The 23,750-nt window shown below is 37.6% G+C and overlaps 1 protein-coding gene across 2 annotated transcripts; it reads left to right on the forward strand.

Annotated features, from left to right (window-relative positions):
• The first annotated feature begins 994 nt into the window (after nt 1-994).
• LOC133305370 (mannosyl-oligosaccharide 1,2-alpha-mannosidase MNS1-like) lies at nt 995-23,375 on the forward strand. 2 transcript variants are annotated; one of them, XM_061505571.1, is made up of 15 exons: nt 995-1,379; nt 2,334-2,381; nt 2,501-2,695; nt 3,905-4,017; nt 4,320-4,385; nt 4,531-4,702; nt 6,406-6,408; nt 18,719-18,808; nt 19,028-19,152; nt 19,759-19,824; nt 20,287-20,395; nt 20,478-20,576; nt 22,213-22,293; nt 22,368-22,538; nt 22,728-23,375. In XM_061505571.1, exons 1-15 carry the CDS (start codon nt 1,218-1,220, stop codon nt 22,971-22,973), a joined length of 1,746 nt encoding a protein of 581 aa, XP_061361555.1. In that variant the 5' UTR covers nt 995-1,217; the 3' UTR covers nt 22,974-23,375. The 2 variants fall into 2 exon arrangements, with proteins under 2 accessions (XP_061361555.1, XP_061361554.1); XM_061505570.1 differs by lacking the exon at nt 6,406-6,408.
• Nucleotides 23,376-23,750: the final 375 nt, after the last annotated feature.

A 23,750-nucleotide genomic window follows, 5' to 3' on the forward strand; every position in this document is an offset into this window, starting at 1 on the left:
TTCACCCACTTGGCATCATTTACAATTTTCTTCTCAATATTTTTATTATTTACACTTTTGGCCTAAAAAATGATTTAATTCTAAATTTGGCTTTTCACTTAATTAACTCTATAATTACATATTAATATTTAATTAATGTAAATTTAATAATATGAGTTATTATATTAGTAGTGATGGATGGTGGTGACCACTGATGACAACTATAGTGATCGACTAATGGCGACTGTGACGATGGCTTGAGTTGGTGGCTGGTTGGTGCAATAATGGCTTGCAAGGATAACTGGTGAAAGTGGTGGTGGCATGCGACGATGACTAATAGCAATTGTGAGGGATTGATCAATAGTGATTGTAATGGTTGGTGTCTGATGATTGAGAGTGGCGGTAGCAATGATGGTGGTAATGACCAATAGCTCATGGTGATGGTCAGTGACAATGGTGATAGATAATGTATGGTAAATGTGGGCAATGGTCAATGATAGACAATGACAAAAATTGATCCTCAGTGCTTAATTTTTTTTTAAGAGAAAAGTATAAAGTTATATTTGGGATGTGAGGAATCTAACATATGCTATCCTATTCTATTTATTCCTAATGCGAATTCCCTTTAGGATTGCTCATAAATGAGCCAATATGACAAATTTATCATATTTTATTCTTTCACTAAATAATGCATAAGATCACAATATAATAACATTTTCATTCTCACCACCAAAGGATTCATAAATAAGATTATCTAATAATAATAGGAGTTTTGTTATTTTTTCAAAATATCATTTTAATAATTTATTTTCAGTATTTAATAAGAAACAATAAATAAAAATAAACATATAACATTTTTAGAACATAGAAAGCATTTAATATTTTTATTTAATAATCAACAAAATATTTAAACGAATCCTTAATCTCCCCAAATGGAGGAGGGGTAGCTTAACCACACGCAATACATGTGTTAACAAGAATCCTCAGCTTGCTCGTTGCAAAAACTTGGAACACAGAAACAGAGGAAACTCCCCCGACATTTATTGCCCGCATTCCTTTTTGTTGAGGCTCTCTTGAAGCCTTCTCTTCCCACCTTTTTTGCACCTGTAATCTCATTCTTAAGTGTTTTTCCCTTATACTATTTATTAATAGTCCATTCCATTCCATTCCATTCCATTTTCTGTTAAAATTTTTCTTTCTGGGTTGGTCTTTGATTTAAGAAATCTTCAATTCTTGAAATGGGGAAGAAATCTTATTCCTCTTCCGCATGGCGAGGGTGGCGGTATTTTGAACCTCGCTATTACATGAAGAGGCCTAAACGACTGGCATTGGTTCTTGTCGTTTGCATCTCTGTTACATGGCTAGTCTATGACCGCCAATCACTCAATAGGGAGCACCAGGTATTCCATTTTTCAGATATAGTTGATCTTGTTTTTCTTTATGGGGTGCTCACTATGTAGCTTTTACCTCCTTAATTTCTTATTTTTTGTTTATTTATTTTATGGGAGAATCTTGGTGTACAAGGCCTCTACTTGTTTCACATTCATGGTGTTTTCTTTCCCTGTAATTTTTTTTCTTAACTTTTTGATGTTATAATTGTTAATCTTGCTTTATTTTCTGATGTATTAGCTTTCAGAGAAGGAAAATGAGGTCCTCTTTTTATTGGCACAACCTGATTTCTGATATGCTATTGAAAAAACTGAATGTTGTGCCTTGAAATTAAGAGAAAATGGATTCTAAAGAAAATCTTATCAAGTATATATCTTCCATGGATAGCATTTTCCACGGTTTATTTTAAAGTTATCTGAAGGGGAGTCTTGGCACAATAGTTGGTGTTGTCACATGTGGCCCTAAAATCACAGGTTGGATTCATGTAGTCAGCCTCTAGCGAATGTAAGGTAAGTATGCCTACTATAAACCAACACAACGGGTCTGACTCTGATCCTTCCCTAGATCCAGATAGCAGGAGCTTTATGGCATAAGCAAACATAGTCCTGAAATCAATTTCCTTCTTCTTTAGAATTCTACAAGAGAATTAGAAAAGGATAAAGAAGAACAAGAAAAAAATTTATAGTTAATAAGGATGGGGTACCACTTTGTATTGCAGTCTCATTTCATCCCTTGTTAATGTTTTGAAATTTAAGAGCCTATTTGATCAATTGTTGTTGAAAGTCCTATCATGTTGATGATGTTCTATTTCTGGGGGCATTGTTGAATTAAATATCTTTCCTTTAGTTTCAGTAATTCAAACTTGCTTCTGGAGTTTCTTAATAGATTGGACTTTTATGTTTGTTGTTATACCTCTAGAAATATAGTTCTTTATGCTATTTTTTTGCTTCCCATTTGCTGGACAGGAGGATATTTTTAGATTAAAAGAAGAGGTTACCCGCTTGCAAAATACAGTAAGATCTGCAAATTACGATTATCCGAAGCCCAAAGGGTTGCTGCTGTACTTTTAAAAATTTTATTTTGGCCTTTTTGTGGCATTACTGGCTTAGTTTGAGTTTATTTGAAATTGCAGCTGGAGAATATAAAGAGCCATATGAAAGGCCCGGCAGAAAGTATCCAAAATGATGAAAAAATCAATAAATTCCACGAAGGTGTTTATGTTGAGGATGATCCTATTAGCATACAACGAAGAGAGAAAGTAAAAGATGCTATGATTCATGCATGGACATCTTATGAAAAGTTTGCATGGGGCAAGGATGAACTTAAGGTTTTCCATAATTTTTTTAATATTTTAGTTAATCTACTGCTTGATGTGATGATTTTTTTGTCTATTGCTTGCTTTGCTGTGCTTCTCCCCTCCTTTTGAATTAAGGTATTTGAGTTATCTTATGTTTTATTAGAGTAGTAACTCATTGCCAAGGAACAAGTTGATCAACTAGCCTTGCATTTCACTTCATTAAGTTGGATTTTGATAATATATATTCATGACATTTGCGTTGTTGCTCTTTTAACTGGCAAGATGGTCAGAATGTAAAGCCCAGAAGCATGACTAGGAAGTAAAAGTTATTCTTTCACATTTTTTGTTACAACTATAACCAGTTAAGATATTAACTTGTGAACCTATTTATAAATTTGTAGGCTTGGCAATGGGACGGGCTTTTGCCCAACCTGACCTTGTCCCACATCCCTCAAAACAACACTCAACCTGTCCAGCAATAAAATATTAAAACCTTGGGTAGTTTGCATGAAGTTATAGGCTCGAACCTCAGTGCCACCATAGTATCCAAAAAAAGAAAATATTAAAACCTGCACCCTAACCACCCCATCCTGCATATATGAATATTTTTATTGTAAATTTATATAATAATGAATTACAATCTTATCATCTCATATAAATTATGACATGTTAATTATAATCGTTAAATCAGTGAGGACCAATTATGTTTTGTAAAAAGATATTACTGAATAAGAATAAACATTAACGACATTGCTAGCTATGGCATGACACTTATTTAGATGACCCCAAACCCATTCCTGCCCCTCAACAATATTCCACCCCGCTTCACCTTGTTGTGTAGCCATGGGTGGAGTATGATTGCAAAGCCTGAAAATTTAATTCATGAGGAGGTGGAAGCAGTCCTTTTGGCTAAGCTTACAAAGGAGATATATATGCCCCATACTGAGAGGAGGAACTTCACTCAACTCTTGATCCATCAAGGGATATATCAATTTTTACATTACAAGACTCAATCATATGTACACATTCTCTCTGCAACTGAGATTTGTCAAGAGTGCACATGATAAGCAGGAACAAAATGTGTCAGTGCATGTTCATTTTTAAATATTGTTTGTCTTTTATGCTAATGGTCTTCCCCATGCAAATATTTGCTATCTTGTATTCACATTTTAGCTCTTCCTTTCCCTCCTTGATAATATCTGAATTATGCAACTAATTAGTTTGATATTCCTCTCACAGCCACAATCAATGAACGGTGTTGACAGTTTTGGCGGCCTAGGGGCAACTTTAGTAGATTCGCTTGACACATTATTTATAATGGGTCTTGATGCCCAGTTCAAAAGAGCTAGAGAGTAAGTTCTACTTTATTTTTAATATAGTTGTTTTGCTTATATATGCGTGCTTCAAAATATGTGTATATATTCTTGCTTTCTTTTTACATTCTTTTTCAACTCTGCTTTGGGTTGAATTGGAAAAACAAAAAAGGAGAAAGGATTTCCCCATTTTCTGTGTTTTAGATGATATCTTGTAATGATTCTTTTAGTAGGTGTGTGTGGATTTTGATGTGCTGTCGTTTTTGTTTTATAGTTGTACTTTCTGTATTGAAGGATTGATTACATTCAAAGCATCTAATCTAATATAATAAATGTTGCAGGTGGATTGCAAAATCATTGTATTTTAACAAGAACATTGAAGTTAGTGTGTTCGAGACAACCATAAGGTTGAATTAGAAGGTTCAATCTTTTTTTATTGAAGTGCTTTCTCTGTCCCCCTGCCCCTGGGGTAGTTGTTGTAGCTTTAATGATATCAGATTCTGCTTTCTAGTCCATTTTCTCTCATCTGTCTAGTATTTTGGTTATATTCAGGGTTCTGGGCGGACTTCTTAGTGCTTATGATCTCTCTGGTGACAAAGTCTTCCTTGAAAAGGCTAGAGATCTTGCAGATAAGCTGTTGCCTGCTTGGGATACACCTTCAGGAATCCCCTTTAACAGAATTAACTTGGCATATGGCAATACAAGTAATCCTAGGTGGACGCGGGTATGTTCAGGCCTCACGTACTTCATTTTCTTGTCTAAAGCTAACGTCTTACATATAGAAGCTCTGATTTGTATCTGAAAATTTTCGCATGGCTGGCAATATTCTGCTGTCAGGGATTTAAAACATGGTGACTTGGATTTTCTTTAATCTTCGTTTGACTTAAATATTTAGATCATGTCCACTTCTAATAATTTTCATTGATTGATTAATGGGATTGCGGTAAAGATATAAAAGGACTACTTGGCGTTACTTGGAGATCCTTTGGTTGCTTAATGACCCCATTGATTTTTTATAAATTTCTCCTGTAGGTTTTGGTTTTGAGAGTTTCGTGTCTCATTACTGTAGGTTCAAGGATAATGCTATCCTGTTTGTCATACTGCATTTGTGATAGTTGAATGGATTCAATTATATGTGACGATTTCATTCTAAGCAACAATGTTTGAAATTTCTCTAGCAACACCGATATTAGCTAGATTCCTCTTATGCTCTTAAGCTAATATAAACGGAAATTTAAATTATTATCTTAAGCTTGTAAGAACTTGTCAAAGCAAGGGTATTAGTGTAGAATATGTAGAATATTCTAGATAGTATTTATTGATGTAGTTAGTAGTTGTATATGTAGTTGGTAGTTGTATATTTATTGATGTAGTTGGTGATTGTATATTTATTAAAGTAGTTGAGGTAGTTGGATGTACTCAATATAAAAAGGACCCATTGGGAAGTGTTGAATGGAAAAAGTGGAAGAAGTGTTGAGGTAGCTCTGATACCATGGAGAAAAGAAGAAGTGGAAGAAGTGTTTTGTCTGAATATCTTTCTTGATTCATTGAGAGACCCAATGGGTCCTTTTTATATTGAGTACATCCAACTACCTCAACTACTTTAATAAATATACAACCACCAACTACATCAATAAATATACAACTACCAACTAAATATACAACTACTAACTACATCAATAAATACTATCTAGAATATTCTACAATTAGTTTTTAAAGGGAATTGTCAAATCCAAAAGAGTGTGATAAGACTCATATAAAAGTGTACACGCTAAGCAGCGTTATAGAAGAATATTGCAGAATGATAGCTCAATTGTTTAGAATATTCTAGAGGAATGAGTTTGTTAGAAGAGAGAAGGAAGTTGGTTGCTGAGGTGGCTAAGTTAGTTAGAAGGAATAAAAGGCATTGGGAAAGAGGAGGCTGGATTTGGGACTGGACTTGGGAGAGAGTTGCACCTCTCGAATGTGCTGCATTTATGTTATTCCTAGTTTTTCTTCTTTTTCTGTAATCTGTAGCTACATGCTGTAATAGTTGCTCAGTAATTTCCCTTCTTCGTATTCATAGGTGTAATTTGTTTCTTATATTAATACAAAAAATCTAGATTTATCTGGGCCAAAATCCCTTGTTTCCTTTCTTTTTCTGTTATTATCTAATCCAATCTTAAAATTTGATATAAGAACTTCCGATCTAGGAGCTCTGTGAACCATGGCTATGCTAAGAAGGGAGAATCCAGAAGATGGTTTTAAAAGAAAATTGTTGCGCCTGGACCAAGCTTTGCAACAAATGATGGATCGCCTAAGAACTAGAAGAGAAGTCCCAAAGTTCTATGGAGAAGACGATGAAGCTTGGGGATGACTAATCTATCTGGAAAAATATTTCCAGGTAGAAAAAATTCTTGAAGATGAGAAGCTGATAGAGGCGGTGAGGGGGTTAGAGGACATGCTTTTAGTTGGTACAAATGCTGGAGTTGGCTTAATCCCAATGTGAATTGGTGGACATTTTTCAGGGCATTTCTACGGCGATATCAACCGGAGATATGCTTGGAAGATGAAGATATGAAATCAGACTTAGGAGCCACAATCTGATACGCAAAAACATTCAGTGTTGGAGAAGCGAGAAATTATAGAAGTAAATGAGAAGATGGAGACTAAAACGAAGCACATGATTATTGTTGTTATGGAGAAAAACACAGTTAATGAGGAGTTTAAAAACCAAAAGAGAAGGAAAAATCAAAAGATGGTCAAGACCCTAAAAGGGCGAAGCCGACAAGGAAACATGGCTGTAGATAAAAATCAGCCACTTGGTTTTGCAAATGCAGAGTACAAGGAAGGAGGGAAACAAAACGATAAGAAGAGTGTGAGGAAGGTTTCGATTTCGCTGGAGCCAACGATGCCACAGCCATAGAAGCCACTGGACAAGAAGCGCTTTGAGAAAGCGGAGCAACACAACCATGAACGGTTGAAGCTACAAATGCGTGCAAAAGACGAATTGGAAAATTAGGGCGGAGTAAAGAAATTGGGTCAATTTGTTGACACAATGGATCAAGCCCAAATTGTTATTAATTTGTCCAAAGCACGTCCTCTACATGTAACAATTTCATTTGAAATTTGGGCTTGTGAGCCCATAAGTATGCCTACACAAATTCAACCCAAACTATTTGGGTGCTATCCATGGAACCTGAACGATCGAACCTTTGCGGCTAAGGAAGAGCTGGTCTTTGTTTCATGCTTGACGAAGAGAGACATAACCCTTAAGAACTCCGCAGCCAGCATGTGTCCATGGTTGATGACCGTTGGAAATGGGTATAAGAGAAGAAACTACGTGAGGCGACAACCAGCAATGCAGAAGGAAGTTAGATCAGAATTGGAATAGGGTCAATTTGTGGGTTAAGCCCAAGCTACTAACTAGTTGATGCAAGCCCTTACTTGAGTAAGAAAAATGGTCAAACCCTTGAAGGAGTGTTGGGAGCACAGACAAAATAATAGAGAATGTAGATTACTTGCTAGAAGGCTACGTGATGAGAACGTCAGGTATGTTATTCAAGAGATTTTGGAAAAACATATTTGGAATCTATTAAGCAATAATTTACTTGAAGTTTTATTGAAGAATAAGTCCTATTTGACATCTGATGGTGAAGCTAAAAGTGCTAGTGGTATTCAACATGGTGCAAATTCAAAAAGAAAGACCATCTTTGTAAAGCCTCTCATGACAACTGATCTGTCCTGTGAATTGGTTGAGATACTTGAGAAGATTTTACTTCAAAATTCTGCCTTGAGGGCAAACTTCAATTGGTTAGGTTATTTTATGTTAAAATCAAAAGAGTTATGGAGTATATTAAGGGGTTTGATAATTTTGATGGATTTGTAGTAGGAGATATGGTTTATGAAGCTAAGATGTATGAGGAAGAAATAGCAATTTTTAAGAAATTCCACTGTGATGTTCAAGTTATCAATGCATTGTTGGTTAATATTAGTAGCATTAATAGAGATGCAAAGTTAGCTTCCACAGTTTACAAAGATGTTGTTTGGAAACTAGTGGCCAGGGCTCATTTTAAGGAATGGCTAAACAGTGATACAATTGAGTCTTTTATACGAGCACATGATATTCAACTATTTTTGGAGGTTATCCTTGCTGTTGAAAATGCTATAGTGGCACATGTTAGGAAGAGGATAAGACTTGTTGATGCTGAAAGTGACAAACTGGTTGCCACATCAAAACTTAAGGTTAGGATCGAAAAAGGGCAATGGGATCCTGGTGGATGTTACTATTCTTCATGCATAAGTTGGCCCTCACAATTCACCCAAAGCGATCCAGAAGGAGGGTCTTTGTGACTGAACTGTACCTTGAGGACAAGGTGCTTAAAGGGGGGAGTATTGATAGGACTCCTATTAAAGTGTATACTAGGCAACGTTATAGAAGAATATTGCAGAATGATGACGCAGTTGTTTAGGATATTCTATAGGAATGAGCTTGTTAGAAGTGAGAAGGAAGTTGGTTGCTGAGGTGGCTAAGGTAGTTAGTTAGAAGGAATAAAAGTCACGAGAAGGCATGGGGAAAAAGGAGGCTGGATTTGGGACTAGACTTGGGAGAGAGCTGCACCTCTCGAATGTGCGGTATTTCTGTTACTCCTAGTTCTTCTTTTTCTATAATCTGTAGCTACTTGATGTAATAGTTGCTCAGTAATTTCCTTTCTTCGTATTCATAGGTGTAATTTGTTTCTTATATTAATACAGAAAATCCAGATTTATCTGCGCCAAAATCCCTTGTTTCCTTTCTTGTTCTGTTATTATCTGATCCAATCTTAACAGAGTGAAAAATAAAAATTTATTTTTCTACAAAATGTGTGCCTTGATAAAGTTACATTTACAACCTACATGACGATCCGAGTGCATTAGCTATTGACCTACCAAGTAATAAAGAGTTGTCAATCAATCACTTTCCTGTAGACCTTTTTGTCCTTTCCACATAATGCATTTCTAGATTGTGTCACTTTTATTGTTTCTGAATGGGTTTTCATATGTACATAGTGTGACTTATTTGCCCCTTCTTGAATAATGAATGTCGATTTATTTGGAACAAAAATGTGAACAATTTTTATTTTTATAGAAAAAATATTGTAAATACTAGAATTATTTTATTATTTTGTAATTTTGTAATAGTCAGTATTTGGGCTTAGCCCATTAGGTCTCTTTATTCTCTTTAAATAGAGAACTCTTGTACAGATAACACAGTTTTATAATACAAATATATTTCTTTCAATTTGGTATCAAAGCTCTCGATCCTGAGGGCTCTGCTTCCGCATCTACCGTCTTAAAAAAGAGAATCCTTATATTTTGCCTCTCGCCGCCATTAGCTGCTGTCGAAATATATTTCCGGAGGACCTTTTGGACCGAGAGGATCACCGTTCGACATTCCAATCACTGTTGTCGTTGAAATTCCATTGTTGATCGCCGTTGACCGTCGTTGACCACAGTCTCCGGCGAGTTTTCCGGCAATTCACCCACGGCTGTGACCGCCACGACGAGGCGACCTCCTCTGTCCAGGACCCACCTTGAGATCCTGTCCAACACTCCCTCACGCGCGTGGAAGAGACGCACCATTCCCGGAGCTGCAGTGGCGCGTGGAACACCCCCTTCACTCGCGGCCAGTACAGACCAGCTCACCTCCTCCTTCTGAGTGTGGATCTGTGATTATCTTGGGTTTTTGATCCCGTTGCAGCCGTCCCACGGTGTTTCTTCTTCTCTTCGTTACTGTTTCGGCCACCTTGTTATTGTTCCGGCCATATTTGTTACTGTTCCGGCCTCCTGGTTACTATTCCAGTGACATTGGACCTTTATCGTTCTGATCAGTCAGTTTTTTAGCAAATTTTATGTCAGACGTTGAAGATAATCCGACAATTCAGCCTGATAATCCGATAATTCAGCCACCTGTTACATCCTCTATGGCTGCTTCTCTTAGTCCAAACGATCTGCCCGCTCTCCATCAGAATTATCGTCTCAATGGAAAAAATTATTTGCATTGGTCTCAGCTGGTTCGTACAATTCTCAAAGGGCGTCGTAAGATTGCTCATCTTGAAGGACCTGTTATTGCCAAAACAGATCCAAAATTTGCTGATTGGGATGATGAAGACTCTCTTATTATGACATGGCTATGGAATTCTCTGACTCCTGAGGTTAGTCAACATTGCATGTTCTTACCTACTGCTCTTGAGATCTGGAAAATTCTTCATCAGACCTATTCAATGAAACAAGATGTTGCCACTTGCTATGATCTAAGGAACAAGATTTTTTCTACCAAGCAGGGCTCTTTATCTGTGACAGAGTATTATGGAAATCTGAATGGATTATGGACTGAGCTAGATCAGTATGATATTTTGAAGATGGAGTGCAGCAAGGATGCAGCCACTTTGGCTTCCTTTGTTGAACGACATCGGATCTTTGACTTTCTTTGTGGCCTCAATTCAGAATATGACCCTATTCGGGTTCAAATCCTTGGTAAGGAAAAATTACCTTCTCTTTCTGAAGTTTTTCATATTGTCAGGGGTGAAGAAAGTCGTAGGAATGTCATGATGGACACCAAGTTGTCTGAAGGATCTGTCATGATCTCATCTAAAGTCACTACTTTAACTGCTTCTGACGAGTCTGCTATGATCTCAGCTAAGTCACCTCAGGGGTCTCCTTTCTGTAATACCTCAGGGGTCTTCTTCCTTTAAGCCCAACAAAGAGGGGCGTTAGTGCAATTATTGTAAAAGACCAGGTCACACAAAAGATGTTTGTTATCGTCTTCATGGGAGGCAGCAGGTTTTAGAGAAGCTTGGTAAGCCACCCTCACGTGAAGATTTGAGACGTGGTCAATCATTCTTGACCCCTTCAGACATTCCTGCGGTGAATGAGACACAAATGCCTGGTGAGTTTACTACTGTTCGTCGTGAGGAATTGGAACGGGTCAGGTTCGTATATGACTCCCTCAATAAACCTTCTGGTACTGGTACTTTGGCCATGACTGGTAAGAACTCATGCACTCATTCTTTTATCGCTTCTTGTACTGATTTCAAAACTTCATGGATTGTGGATTCTGGTGCTGCTGATCATATGACTTGCTGCAATGATCTTTTTCTTTCTTATAATCCTATTGTTGGTCTCCGTACTATAGCCGTAGCTGATGGATCATACACATCAGTTGCAGGTTCTGGCAATATTAAAATCCAACCCTCCTTGTGTCTCAAAAATGCTCTCCATGTTCCCCGCCTATCTATCAATCTCCTTTCTACTCATAAGCTTACTACATATTTGAATTGCACTGTAACCTTTTTTCTTACTCATTGTGTTTTTCAGGATCTCGCCGCGGGGAAGATGATTGGAGTTGCTAAGGAGCAGGGTGGGTTGTATTATCTGGTTCCAGATTTTGCAGCAGAAAGTACTAGGGATCAGACTTTGATGACTCATCAGCCTACATCAGATTCTCTTATTTGGCTTCATCACAAGCGCTTGGGTCATCCTTCTTTTAGTTTACTTAAGTCTATGTTTCCGTCTTTGTTTGTGTCGCAGTCTGTTGAGTCTTTTAATTGTGATGTTTGTCAATTTGCAAAACATCATCGTGTACATTTTCCTTCTAGTGAAATAAAAAGTGTTGAACCTTTTACCATTATACATACTGATGTTTGGGGACCTTCCAAGGTACCTAATGTTTCTGGTGCCAAGTGGTTTGTTTCTTTTATTGATGATTATATTCGGACTACATGGATCTTCTTGATGAAAGATAAGACAGAAGTAACATAGTTGTTTATCCAGTTTTATTATATGATTGAAACTAAGTTTGGTAAACGTATCAAACGCTTGAGATCAGATAATGGTACCAAATATGTTAATCAATATCTTTCTCAGTTTATTAAAGACAAAGGAATGGTTCATGAACTCACATGCGTAGATACCCCTCAACAAAATGGGGTTGCTGAACGGAATAATAGACATTTGCTTGAAGTCACCAGAGCATTATTGTTTCAGACATCTGTGCCCAACTCTTACTGGGGAGAAGCGATATTAACTGCAGCCTATTTGATCAACCGCTTACCTTCTAGAATCCTTGGCCATGTAAGTCCTGTTGATCTAATGACCTCTTTTTTTCCTTCTGTCCCAATTATACAGAGTCTCTAGTCTCGTGTCTTTGGATGCGTTGTCTTTGTCCATGTCCATAAATAACATCGGAGTAAATCAGAGCCTAGAGCCCTTAAGTGTGTCTTCCTTGGTTATGCTCCCAACAAGAAAGGATACAAATGTTATCATCCTCCGAGTTGTAAATTCTTTGTATCTATGGATGTTAGCTTTCATGAATCTGAGTCATACTTTCTACCTCCTCAGCTTTAGGGGGAGAACAATATTGAAGCTCCTTCTATTTTCTTTGAGTCTGAGTCTTCCCTTCCGTTACCTTCATCATCTCCTAACCCAATGGTTACACCATATGACAATGCGAAGGAAGACTTAGTTGATGAGGCTTAAAGTTCATCTGATTCCTCTTGTGACATGCCTCCAATTGATCGACAGAAAGTACGCAAAGCTGGGACACCTGAACTATTTTACCAAAGGAAGAAACAACCCACACTGCCCCACCAGCAACTGCAGTCGCCTGAACCGCTGGTAAGTACTGAAAACACTACTTCTTTTGTTCCTGAGCATGATATTAATTCTGTTGACTTACCCATTGCTGTAAGAAAAGGGAAAAGGTCTTGTACCCAATACCCTATTTCTCATTTTGTCTCCTCTAAGAATCTCTCTATGCAACATAGAAGCTTTATTACAGCACTTGACTCCATTTCAATCCCAAAATCAGTACATGAAGCATTAAAGGATGACAATTGGGTTCAAGCCATGAATGATGAGATGAATGCATTAGAGAAGAATAATACATGGGAAGTCGTTGATATGCTAAATGGAAAAAGGGCAGTAGGATGCAGATGGGTATATACTCCGAAACATAATTCTGATGGGACTCTTGAAAGCTCGACTGGTTGCCAAGGGATATGTAAAGAACCTTGGGATACACCATCCCAAAAGCTAGCTTAAAGGGTGGGAGTGCCCAAAGCCTTATAAACTCCACATTAGTTCACATATAACCAATGTGAGACTATATATCTCAACACGCCCCCTCACATGAGAGCCCATTGGGCTTGAAAAGTGGATGATGCAACAGGCCCAGCCTACATGTGCTAAGAAATTCCACAAGAGAAAGTGGGGGGTGGCGAGGCTCTGATACCATCTTGAATATGAAATAATAATGTTGTGTATTGATCTAATTCAGAGAGTTACAATATATAGAGACCCTAATGGGCTTAAGTGAAAGGCACAGACCTAATACAATCTAATCATATCTAATCATGTCCGGTCTTCAGTCTTTAGATTGTGTGTCATGTCAAAAAGGGAAGCATACACGTTCCTCTTTTGCCAGTCGAGTCAATAAACGAGCTGATGCCCCTTTCTCTCTTGTTCATTCAGATATCTGGGGTCCAAGTCGTACCTTGTCTGTTTTAGGTTTTCGGTATTTCGTTACCTTTATTGATGATTTCTCCCGTTGCACTTGGATTTATTTAATGAAAAACCGTTCTGAGTTGTTTTCTATTTATCAAAAAAATTCTGCTGAAATTCATACTCAATTTGGTGCCTCTATTCATATTTTACGTAGTGATAATGCTAAGGAATATGTTTCTGTGGACTTTTCTAATTTCTTAGCTAAACAGGGTACTTTACACCAAACTACTTGTCCTCACACTCCACAACAAAATGGAGTAGCTGAACGTAAGAATAAACATCTCATTGAGACTGCACAGACTCTTCTTATTCACATGCATGTTCCTCTTCACTTTTGGGCCGATGCAATCCTTGCCTCTTGTTTTCTCATCAACCGTATGCCTTCATTTGTGCTTAATAATGACATTTCTTATAACTTATTGCTTCCAGATGTTCCTCTCTATCCTCTATCCCCACATGTCTTTGGTTGTACCTGTTTTGTTCATGATCTCACCCCTGGTAAGGACAAGTTAACATCTAAAGCCTTTAAATGTACTTTTCTTGGTTATTCTCGTCTTCAAAAGGGTTATCGTTGTTATTCTTCCGATCTTAAGCGTTACTTAGTTTCCGCTGATGTCACTTTTCTTGATCAACAACCCTTTAATTCTATCCCATCTCCGTTGTCATAGGTTGATCATGTTCTTCCTGTCCCTTTTCTTGACTTGTCTTTGCCAGCTGCAGGTGCTTCTATTCCAGATGAGCAACCTATTGCTTCTATACCTGCGGACCGTCCACTTCTCACCTATCAGCATCGCAAAACTGTGCCTCCTGTCGACTCGACTCTTGCTGACTCATCGCCCACTGCTGTTGATTCTTCCTCTCCGGATCCTTCACCTGAGGTTCTTCCCATTGCTCAAAGAAAAGGTACACGTACTACTCGTAATCCTTATCCTCTTTATACCTTTTTGAGCTATGACCGTCTTTCTTCACCTCATTTCACCTTTGTTTCTAGTCTTTCTTCTGTTTCTATTCCTAAGACCACAGGTGAAGCACTTTCCCATCCAGGGTGGCGCCAAGCGATGCTTGATGAGATGACTGCACTTCATTCCAATGGCACTTGTGACCTTGTTTCTGCTCCTCCAGAGAAGTCTATAGTTGGTTGTCGCTGGGTGTTTAATGTGAAAGTTGGACCTGATGGCCATGTTGATCGACTCAAGGCACACCTAGTTGCAAAGGATTTTACTCAAATCTTCGGCCTTGATTATAGCGATACATTCTCTCCGGTCGCTAAGATGGCGTCAGTTCGCCTATTTCTTGCTCTTGCTCTTGCTGCTGTTCGTCATTGGCCACTCCTTCAACTTGACATCAAAAATGTCTTTCTTCATGGTGATTTACAAGAAGTCTACATGGAGCAACCACCTGGTTTTGTTGCTCAGGGGGAGTCTGGGAAGGTGTGTCGTCTTCGAAAATCCTTATATGGTCTCAAGCAGTCTCCTCGCGCATGGTTCAGTCGCTTCAGTTCTGCAGTTCAGAAGTTTGGCTTAATCCGCAGTAAAGTTGACCATTATGTATTTTATAGGATCACATCTCCTGATAAGTGCATCTATTTGTTAGTCTATGTTGATGACATCATTCTCACCGGAAGTGATCAAGGCGGAATTCGTCAGTTAAAACAGCATTTATTCAGTGCATTTCAAACAAAGGGACCTTGGGAAGCTGCGTTACTTCTTGGGAATTGAGGTGGCGCAATCTAGACAGGACATTTTCATCTGTCAAAGGAAGTATGCCTTGGATATCCTAGAAGAGACTGGTATGTTGGGGTGTAAACCAGTTGATACACCCATGGATCCTAATGTCAAGTTATTGCCCGGACAGGGGGAGCCGTTATCTGGTCCTGGACGTTATCGGAGGCTAATTGGGAAGCTCAATTATCTTACTGTGACTAGGCCAGACATTTCTTTCGCTGTTAGTACGGCTAGTCAGTTCCTTGATTCCCCTTGTGATTCTCATTGGGATGCTGCTGTGAGGATCCTCCGATACATCAAAGGAGCACCAGGAAAAGGTTTGTTGTATTCGGATCAGGGAAATACAGAAATTTGTGGTTATTCAGATGCTGATTGGGCATGATCACCCTCGGACAGGCGCTCTACTTCCGGCTATTGTGTCTTCTTTGGAGGAAACTTAATTTCTTGGAAAAGCAAGAAACAACCTGTTGTTGCTCGATCTAGTGCAGAAGCTGAGTATCGTGCAATGGTAAATACTACCTGTGAGTTAATCTGGTTAAAGCAGTTGATTCAGGAGCTTCATCTTTGTGAACAGAAACAACCCATGACACTCATTTGTGATAATCAAGCTGCGCTACATATATCCTCTAATCCTGTATTTCATGAGAGAACCAAACATTAGAGATTGATTGTTACTTCATTCGAGAAAAGATTCAGTCAGGAGAAATCAAGACAGCTTTTGTCAACTCTTCTGATCAACTAGCAGATGTCTTCACTAAAGCTCTTAAAGGTCCTCGGGTTGAATACATTTGTACCAAGCTTGGTGCTCACAATATATACGCACCAGCTTGACGGGGAGTGTTAGAATATATTAGATATGATTAGATTACTTCCTATCTATAATTATTTTGATTGTATTAGGTCTGGGCCTTTCACTTAAGCCCATTAGGGTCTCTATATATTGTAACTCTCTGAATTAGATCAATACACAACATTATTATTTCATATTCAAGTGGATACACACAGACCTATGGCATTGATTACGAAGAAATATTTGCTCCAGTGGCCAAAATGAACACTGTAAGAGTTCTATTGTCCCTTGCTGCTCATTCTAATTGGGATTTAAGACAATTTGATGTAAAAATGCCTTCCTCAATGGTGAATTAGAAGAAGAGGTTTACATGGAGATTCCACCAGGATTTAACTCCACAAATGGAGAAAACAAAGTTTGCAGGTTAAAGAAGGCATTGTATGGCTTGAAGCAATCCTCGCGTGCTTGGTTTGGAAGATTTGCAAAAGTTATGCTTTCATTGGGGTACAAACAAAGTCAAGGAGATCATACACTTTTCTTTAAACATTCTCAAGAAGGTAAGCTCACTATCCTTCTTGTTTATGTTGATGACATTATTATAACAGAGGATGATATAGATGAGAAGCATGCTCTGTAAGAAAGATTGACTGCTGAATTTGAAGTTAAAGACCTTGGAAAACTGAGATATTTTCTGGGGATAGAAGTTGCTCATTCAAAGCAAGGGATCTTTATTTGTCAACGGAAGTATGTTCTTGATCTCCTTAAGAAAACAGGAAAACTTGGGTGTAAACCTTCCAGTACTCCAATTGAGCAGAATCACAAACTAGGGAGTGAGAATGAGAGTCCTCCAGTTGACAAAGGACAGTACCAACGTATAGTGGGGAGATTAATATACCTTGGTTACACTAGACCTGAGCTAGCTTATGCAGTCAGTATTGTTAGTCAATTCATGCATGATCCGAGGGAAAAACATCTGCAGGCTGTGGATAGGATTCTCCAATATCTAAAAGGCACACCAGGCAGAGGACTATTATTCCAGAGAGGAGGAAACTTATCCTTAGAAGTGTATACAGACGCAGATTATGCTGGATCCGTAACTGACCGACAGTCTACCTTAGGCTATTGTATGTTTCTTTGTGGAAATCTCATAACATGGAGAAGCAAAAAGCAAAATGTGGTTGCTAGGTCGAGTGCAGAAGCAGAATTTCGAGCCATGGCTCAAGGTATCTGTGAGTTATTATGGCTGAAAATCATTCTAGATGATCTAAATGTGAGGTGTGAAGGGTCTATGAAGTTACTCTGTGATAACAAGTCAGCTATTTGTATAGCCCACAATCCAGTCCAACATGACCACACCAAACATATTGAGATTGATCGCCACTTCATCAAGGAGAAACTAGATAGCGGACTAATCACTACTCCATATATTTCGTCTAGTTGTCAATTGGTTGATGTCTTGACTAAGGGTTTTCCTAATGATAGGTTTCAAGAGCTTACTAGCAAGCTCAGAATGATAAATATCCATTCCTCAGCTTGAGGGGGAGTATTGTAAATACTAGAATTATTTTATTATTATGTAATTTATAATAGTCAGTATTTGGGCTTAGCCCATTAGGTTTCTTTATTCTCTTTAAATAGAGAACTCTTGTACAGATAACACACAGTTTTATAATACAAATATATTTCTTTCAATTAAAAACTTTTTACTGATGCTATTGTAATTTCATAACATTCTCTGGACACAGTTGGTAAGAGTTAATGGGGCTGTAAGTAGAGATTGAAAAGTGTAAGAGAATAGTATAAATCATTACAAGGGCCCTCACCTAACAGCTTAAGCTTTTGGGTTGAATTGGTTTTTTACATGGTATCAAAGTCTCAGTGTCACGGGTTCGATCCTCACTGCCCCTCATTTAATTAATAATTAATTTTCTTGTGGAGTTTCTTAGCACAGGTAGGTGAGGTTGTGCACTATCCACCCTTCAGTCCCATTGGACTCTCGTGTAAGGGGTTTTTTAAGAGAATAGTATAAACTATTAAAAGAGCCCTCACTCAACAGCTTAAGAAACTCCACAAGACTTAATTAATTATTAATTAAATGAGAGGGAGGGGTTGAGGATCGAACCCGTGACACCGAGGTTCTGATATCATGTAAAGAACTAATTCAACTCAAAAGCTTAAGCTATTAGGTGAGGCTACATTAATGTTTTTTATACTTCTCTAAACTTTCTATGTTTTCTTGCAAACGTTTATGAAGATCATTGCCGATTCTGGTCAAAGATCAGATTCAATTTGGAGTTATTGTGATTTGTTGTGATTTAGGAATTATTGTAACAGATAACTTTTAGGATCCCGATTCTTTCCTTATGTAGCTCAGCTGTTTATTTTCTGTAATTAGTATAATTTAGACAGATAATATCCTGATTTTTAGGTACAAGATTTGGGTCCTAAAATCATGGGTAAGGATCCTCAACACTAGTATATATTCTAGCTCTAGTATTGCAGGGTAAATCAGAGAATTCCGTTGTCTGATCCTTTCGGTTTTCTGATTTTATTTGACTAAAAAAAAACAATTAACCTTATTTGCAATTATTTGCCTCTGTTTATTACCAATAGTGCATTGCTGGAGTGGTGATTAAGGAAATTAGGAATCTCTTCCCAGCTGTAGCTTGTCTTATGTCCTTAGGTAATTGTTCTCTGTTACTAGGGAAACAGTATTCTTGCGGATTCTGGTTCAGAGCAGCTTGAATTTATTGCTCTCTCTCAAAGAACAAAAGACCCCAAGTACCATCAAAAGGTAATCTCTTGCTGCTTTTATGCGTGTTTCATGAATAATATTTTTTCGGCCAATCAATAATTGTCAACTTTGTAAGTCTATTCTTTGAGGTGAACCAGGTCCAAGTATTCTTGTTTTTCCTTTGAGAGTGTACTGATTTTGAGAGTGTTGTGATTTTCTGCAAGAGTGGAAGTTTATTTTTTATGTCAATTCTGAGGTATTTGCCTTCTGATATTTCAGGCGGAGAAGGTCATCAAAGAGCTTCAAAGAACTTTTCCTGAGGATGGGTTGCTTCCCATATATCTTAATCCACTTACTGGAACTAAATCAGCCGGTTCAATTACATTTGGTGCTATGGGTGACAGGTAATGACACTGATGATATCTTATAACATAATCTTTTCATGATGTTACAATTGTTAGCCATATAGGCTAAGCTGGCTAACTATATCTTCAAATAAAATTCAGTTGCAACTTTATGCGAAATTTTGTTGAACTCTTTGACAAGGCTTAAAGAATTTAGAAGATTCAGATGGGTTGTTGACCCTTTGTGCGCAATGGAACAGTTTGATGATAAATTGAATTTGATAGAGGGACTTCGGTGATGTGTTATGGTTACTGGAAATATGGAATAAACTGGAGTTATTGATGTTTATGGGTTTGAGGGGTGGATGGTGATTTTTAATGTGTTGATGGGTATTGTAATGGTGGTTCACGTATGATCAGAGATACTTCCGTGCAAGCATAAACTTCGCATATTTTAAAGGAAGAACATTGGTCAACTATCCCATATGCGATTACTCAACTCAACTAATTGTTGTCTTCTTTTGATTGGTTGTAACAGTGTGACAATATGTTGAAAGTAAATGTCAACTGGCATGTTTAACCTTCACTATATTGCAGACTGCTAAACATTTTCCAGTCACTTCATTCCTCGCATGCTTAAAATGGTTGCCAATGTATGTGTTGCAGCTTCTATGAATATCTACTCAAGGCCTGGATACAAGGGAACAAGACTGAAGTAGTACAATTTTACAGGTAAATAGGTAATGAACTTGGAATATCAGCTGTCTTATGAAAAATCAAGCATTTTTTATTGACTTTGCCTGCCAAAAAGTTATTGATCCTGCTGTCCTGTCACAAGTCATGCACTTGACTCTGTCTTTCACTAAACATAGAAGCCAAAGTATTTTAGTATGGGCTGCCATAGATCCTGTGCCCAAAATTGTGAATTTGCGACTATTTTATAATTAATTAACAGAAGTTAATTATGCTATTCTCTGATCTCTCCAGTGTATATTCTACAAAATACCTGACATTTGACAAACATTCCCTCACTTTCTTCTATGCTCTTGTTGCATGTGTTTTCTGTTTGGTCTGACATGCTACAATCATCTGGCACACCTTTTTTTGTGTTTTTTCTTTAATATAAAAGTTCAAACTTAGAATTAAGCCTGCATCTGGACCCCTATATATTGTGTGAGCAAATGGTGTATTCAGGGAAATGTGGGAGACATCAATGAGAGGTCTTCAAAGCTTGATTAGGAAGTCAACACCATCATCTTTTACATACATATCTGAGAAGCTTGGAAATGCACTCTTTGACAAGGTGCTATTTGAAAATGAAATTTTTTCAACCTTAGTCGAGTATGTTATGAAAAGGATCTCTGATATTCTTTTCTCTTTTTCAGATGGATGAATTAGCATGTTTTGTTCCTGGAATGGTGGCTTTGGGATCTTCTGGCTATGGCCCTGGAGAAGCTGACAAATTTATGTCTCTTGCAGAGGAGGTAATACTTTAGTAGTATGTGTTAAATCATCACTCAATTTGTTTATAAAACTTAGGGCAGTTCAAACTGTTCAAGCTGTGATAACCTCCTTGTCAAGGGGAAAAGAAAAGAAAGAAATATGCATAACACATGAATAAAGTAAGCCCTGGAAAAGAGAACGGCTTCTGAACTGAAAGGCCTAGTCGCCGCAAGTCTTGAATTTTACCAATAGACCTTTTGTTTCTGGTCAAGAAATATAATACTCATGGATCAATTCTCCAAAATGCTGAAGTTATTGGGTGGAGATGTGGAAATGATTTTATTTCTGACCCCAACAATTGCTGAATTAATCACCACATCCATTACTTTTAATATTTTATCTTGGTTTATTGTTGACTGATCACTTATCCAGTAAACAAGCTGAAGCTTACCTCAAGTTCTTGACATACTTAATGCCAAGAGTGCTTTTGTTTGGCGATGTTGACTTCATGTTTCTGTTCCTTTCCCTTTTAAATTTTTGAGTAGGCAGTGTTCAGTTAATCTGGGTGAGATTGGAATTAGATTATAGAATTTGAGTTTTTTAGGTAATTTAGGCTTGGTTTGGAAGGGGGACGGGGGAGGAGGAAAAAAATAGAGGTAAGTATTGGAAGAGAGAATTATGGAGAGAAATTGTGTGTGTGGGCAACACACTTGATCTCTTATTTATAGCTTGGTTACAATCAATCAATGGAGTAATCCAGGGGGTAACAAGAACTTAATTAGAAGCTAACTTAAAAAAACCACCCCCCAATTAAACCCGACTAGCGAGTGTGGGGTGAGAAAATCCTTGTACGCAGCCTTACCCTTGCAAATAATTGTAAAGAGGTTGTTTCCTGGATTCGAAGCTAACGTACGGCCTAATAATCAGTAGCTAACTTATAGCCTAATCAGTAGCTAATTGTCATAATTACAATTGATTAAGTGCTAATATTTTAACATAAATGCTGAAATTCTGACAATAGGGAAATAATTTACATGTTTAAGCTTGTATGAGACTGTTCAGATTGCTGTTTATACCATCATACAATTCTTCACTTATTGTAACACTTCCATTCTTCTTTTGGCAAGAGATACTTAGACAAATTTGAAGATGTTTTCAGCCTCCAGTTTTCCTTTAAAAAAATGGATTGTTGTCTTAGTTTTCTTATTGTTTCTGCCACATCTGCTTTGATCTATGCCAACTTCCAAACGGATATTTGAACATTATCCTGGAACTTCATGGGGAATAATGCCCGTTAACATAGGTGTTGACAAATATTTTTCTTTGTTAACATTTTGTGCATAATTTCTAAATATCAGAAGCATATAATTCTAAGTCAAAGGTGTCTAAATATGTCCAAATTCTCGATTGTTTTAGATTGTTTTAGAATAGTATCACACGTTTTCTTACCTTTCCCCCTAGGAATTGGAACCATCATTTGGAACAGAGTAACGAACTAGTTTGCTTCCTGTAGCCAGGTTGTTTGTAACTTCTCTATCTGATCAAACCACGCATCATCCGAACTTTTAGATTTTAATGATAACTGATAAGTATTAATTTGTGCCAGAAATTTATTTGTTTCAATTGCCATTTTTCATTTCAAACTTATAGTGAATTCCATTGCATCCTGTTGTGCAGCTTGCATGGACTTGTTACAATTTCTACCAGTCAACACCAACTAAATTGGCGGGGGAGAACTATTACTTCCGCGAGGGAGAGGTTTGAATCTTTCATTCTCACATTGTTCTCCAAATCCCCTTAGATGTTACGTGCTAAGGTAAAGAAAATTGTAGGATATGAGTGTTGGTACCTCGTGGAATATCCAAAGGCCTGAAACAATTGAGTCACTGTTCTACCTCTGGCGTTTCACTAGAAACAAGACATACCAAGAATGGGGTTGGGATATTTTCCAAGCATTTGAAAAGAACTCTCGGATTGAGACAGGATATGTTGGACTCAAAGACGTAAGAAATTCTTAAACACCTTAAATGTTTTCTCCAAAATGATTTGCTTTCTTAGCCCTGGAAAAGATGCGTCTATTTATTGAGTATTCATGCGTTGCCAAAATTTCCTGATAATCTTCGTGAGAGGAAATGATTATACAATAAACTTGTGCACTACAGAACAAAACTAAGCTATGTCTAAATACCCAGGTGACTACAGGTGCCAAAGATAATATGATGCAGAGCTTCTTCCTTGCAGAAACACTCAAGTACCTCTATCTCTTGTTTTCGCCTCCATCAGTCATCCCTCTTGATGAATGGGTGTTCAACACAGAGGCCCATCCTTTAAGAATTGTGACTAGAAATTCTCGGCAAGAGGGACTGAGTGTGGACCAAGAAGAGAAATTTCCACACCATTTGCATGGTAGAAAAGAAGGTCGAATGGATTACAAGTAATTAAGGTTTGTTGCTTTATGATTTATGGTAAGCAAACCCCGAAGGACATTTTTAGTTCCCTACTCATGTTAGATACACAGACTTCAACTCAGGTTCTGTGTGACAGCATTTGTTACTGTCTTTGCGTGAGAATGATCCACCATGTTGATTAATGGTTGCGCAGGGGACAACTTGTCCAGTTTTATCAAAACCTCTATAATCAGGATTGTCTGTCTCATCCAATCTACGTTATGTGGTAATGTGGTGAAGTATACCTGGAAGCTTTTGTTTCCTGGTATAGTAGTAGGACAAATGTGGGTGTAAATGCCTATGTAGAAATAGAAACCACTCTACTTAATTTTTAACCAATTTTGGCAAGGTTGTAAATTCCCGTGTATCAGTTGAACTGACCATTAACAGGAATGAGATGCAACATGAAATGTAAGTTATTCAGTTTTGAAATTTTCAAATTTCTTGGCTCTTCCAGTTCAAGATTGAGCGAGCATGAAGTGTGACTAAGGTTTCTTATTTTCATTTATTACCAGAATCTGTAAGGTTGAATATCTGATCTGAGACACAGGGAGAATCAGTCACAATTAATATTGCTTAAATGTATTTAGATAGGTTATTCAACTTACCTTTTTTTCATGCCTACATTGTCTATCAATTTCTAACACCGTTAGAGCAGAATCTCAAGAGGAAAGAGAAATGATAAAGGTTAGTTGAGATTCTGATCTAACGATGTTGGAGAGTAATAGACAAGGTAAACATTAAAAAAAGATAGGTAGAATAACTTAT

The sequence above is a fragment of the Gastrolobium bilobum genome, unplaced genomic scaffold, assembly GCF_033153095.1.
Source record: "Gastrolobium bilobum isolate Gb01-03AN ecotype WA unplaced genomic scaffold, APGP_CSIRO_Gbil_v1 utg1221, whole genome shotgun sequence".
Classification (NCBI taxonomy): domain Eukaryota; kingdom Viridiplantae; phylum Streptophyta; class Magnoliopsida; order Fabales; family Fabaceae; genus Gastrolobium; species Gastrolobium bilobum.

Bases quoted from the DNA above. Each gene is read 5' to 3' on its own strand.
- LOC133305370 (XM_061505571.1), top strand. From the start codon at position 1,218: ATGGGGAAGAAATCTTATTCCTCTTCCGCATGGCGAGGGTGGCGGTAT. The intron at 2,382-2,500 runs GTAAGATCTGCA...TTGAAATTGCAG, and splicing joins TTACCCGCTTGCAAAATACA to CTGGAGAATATAAAGAGCCA. The intron at 19,153-19,758 runs GTAATGACACTG...TATGTGTTGCAG, and splicing joins TTTGGTGCTATGGGTGACAG to CTTCTATGAATATCTACTCA.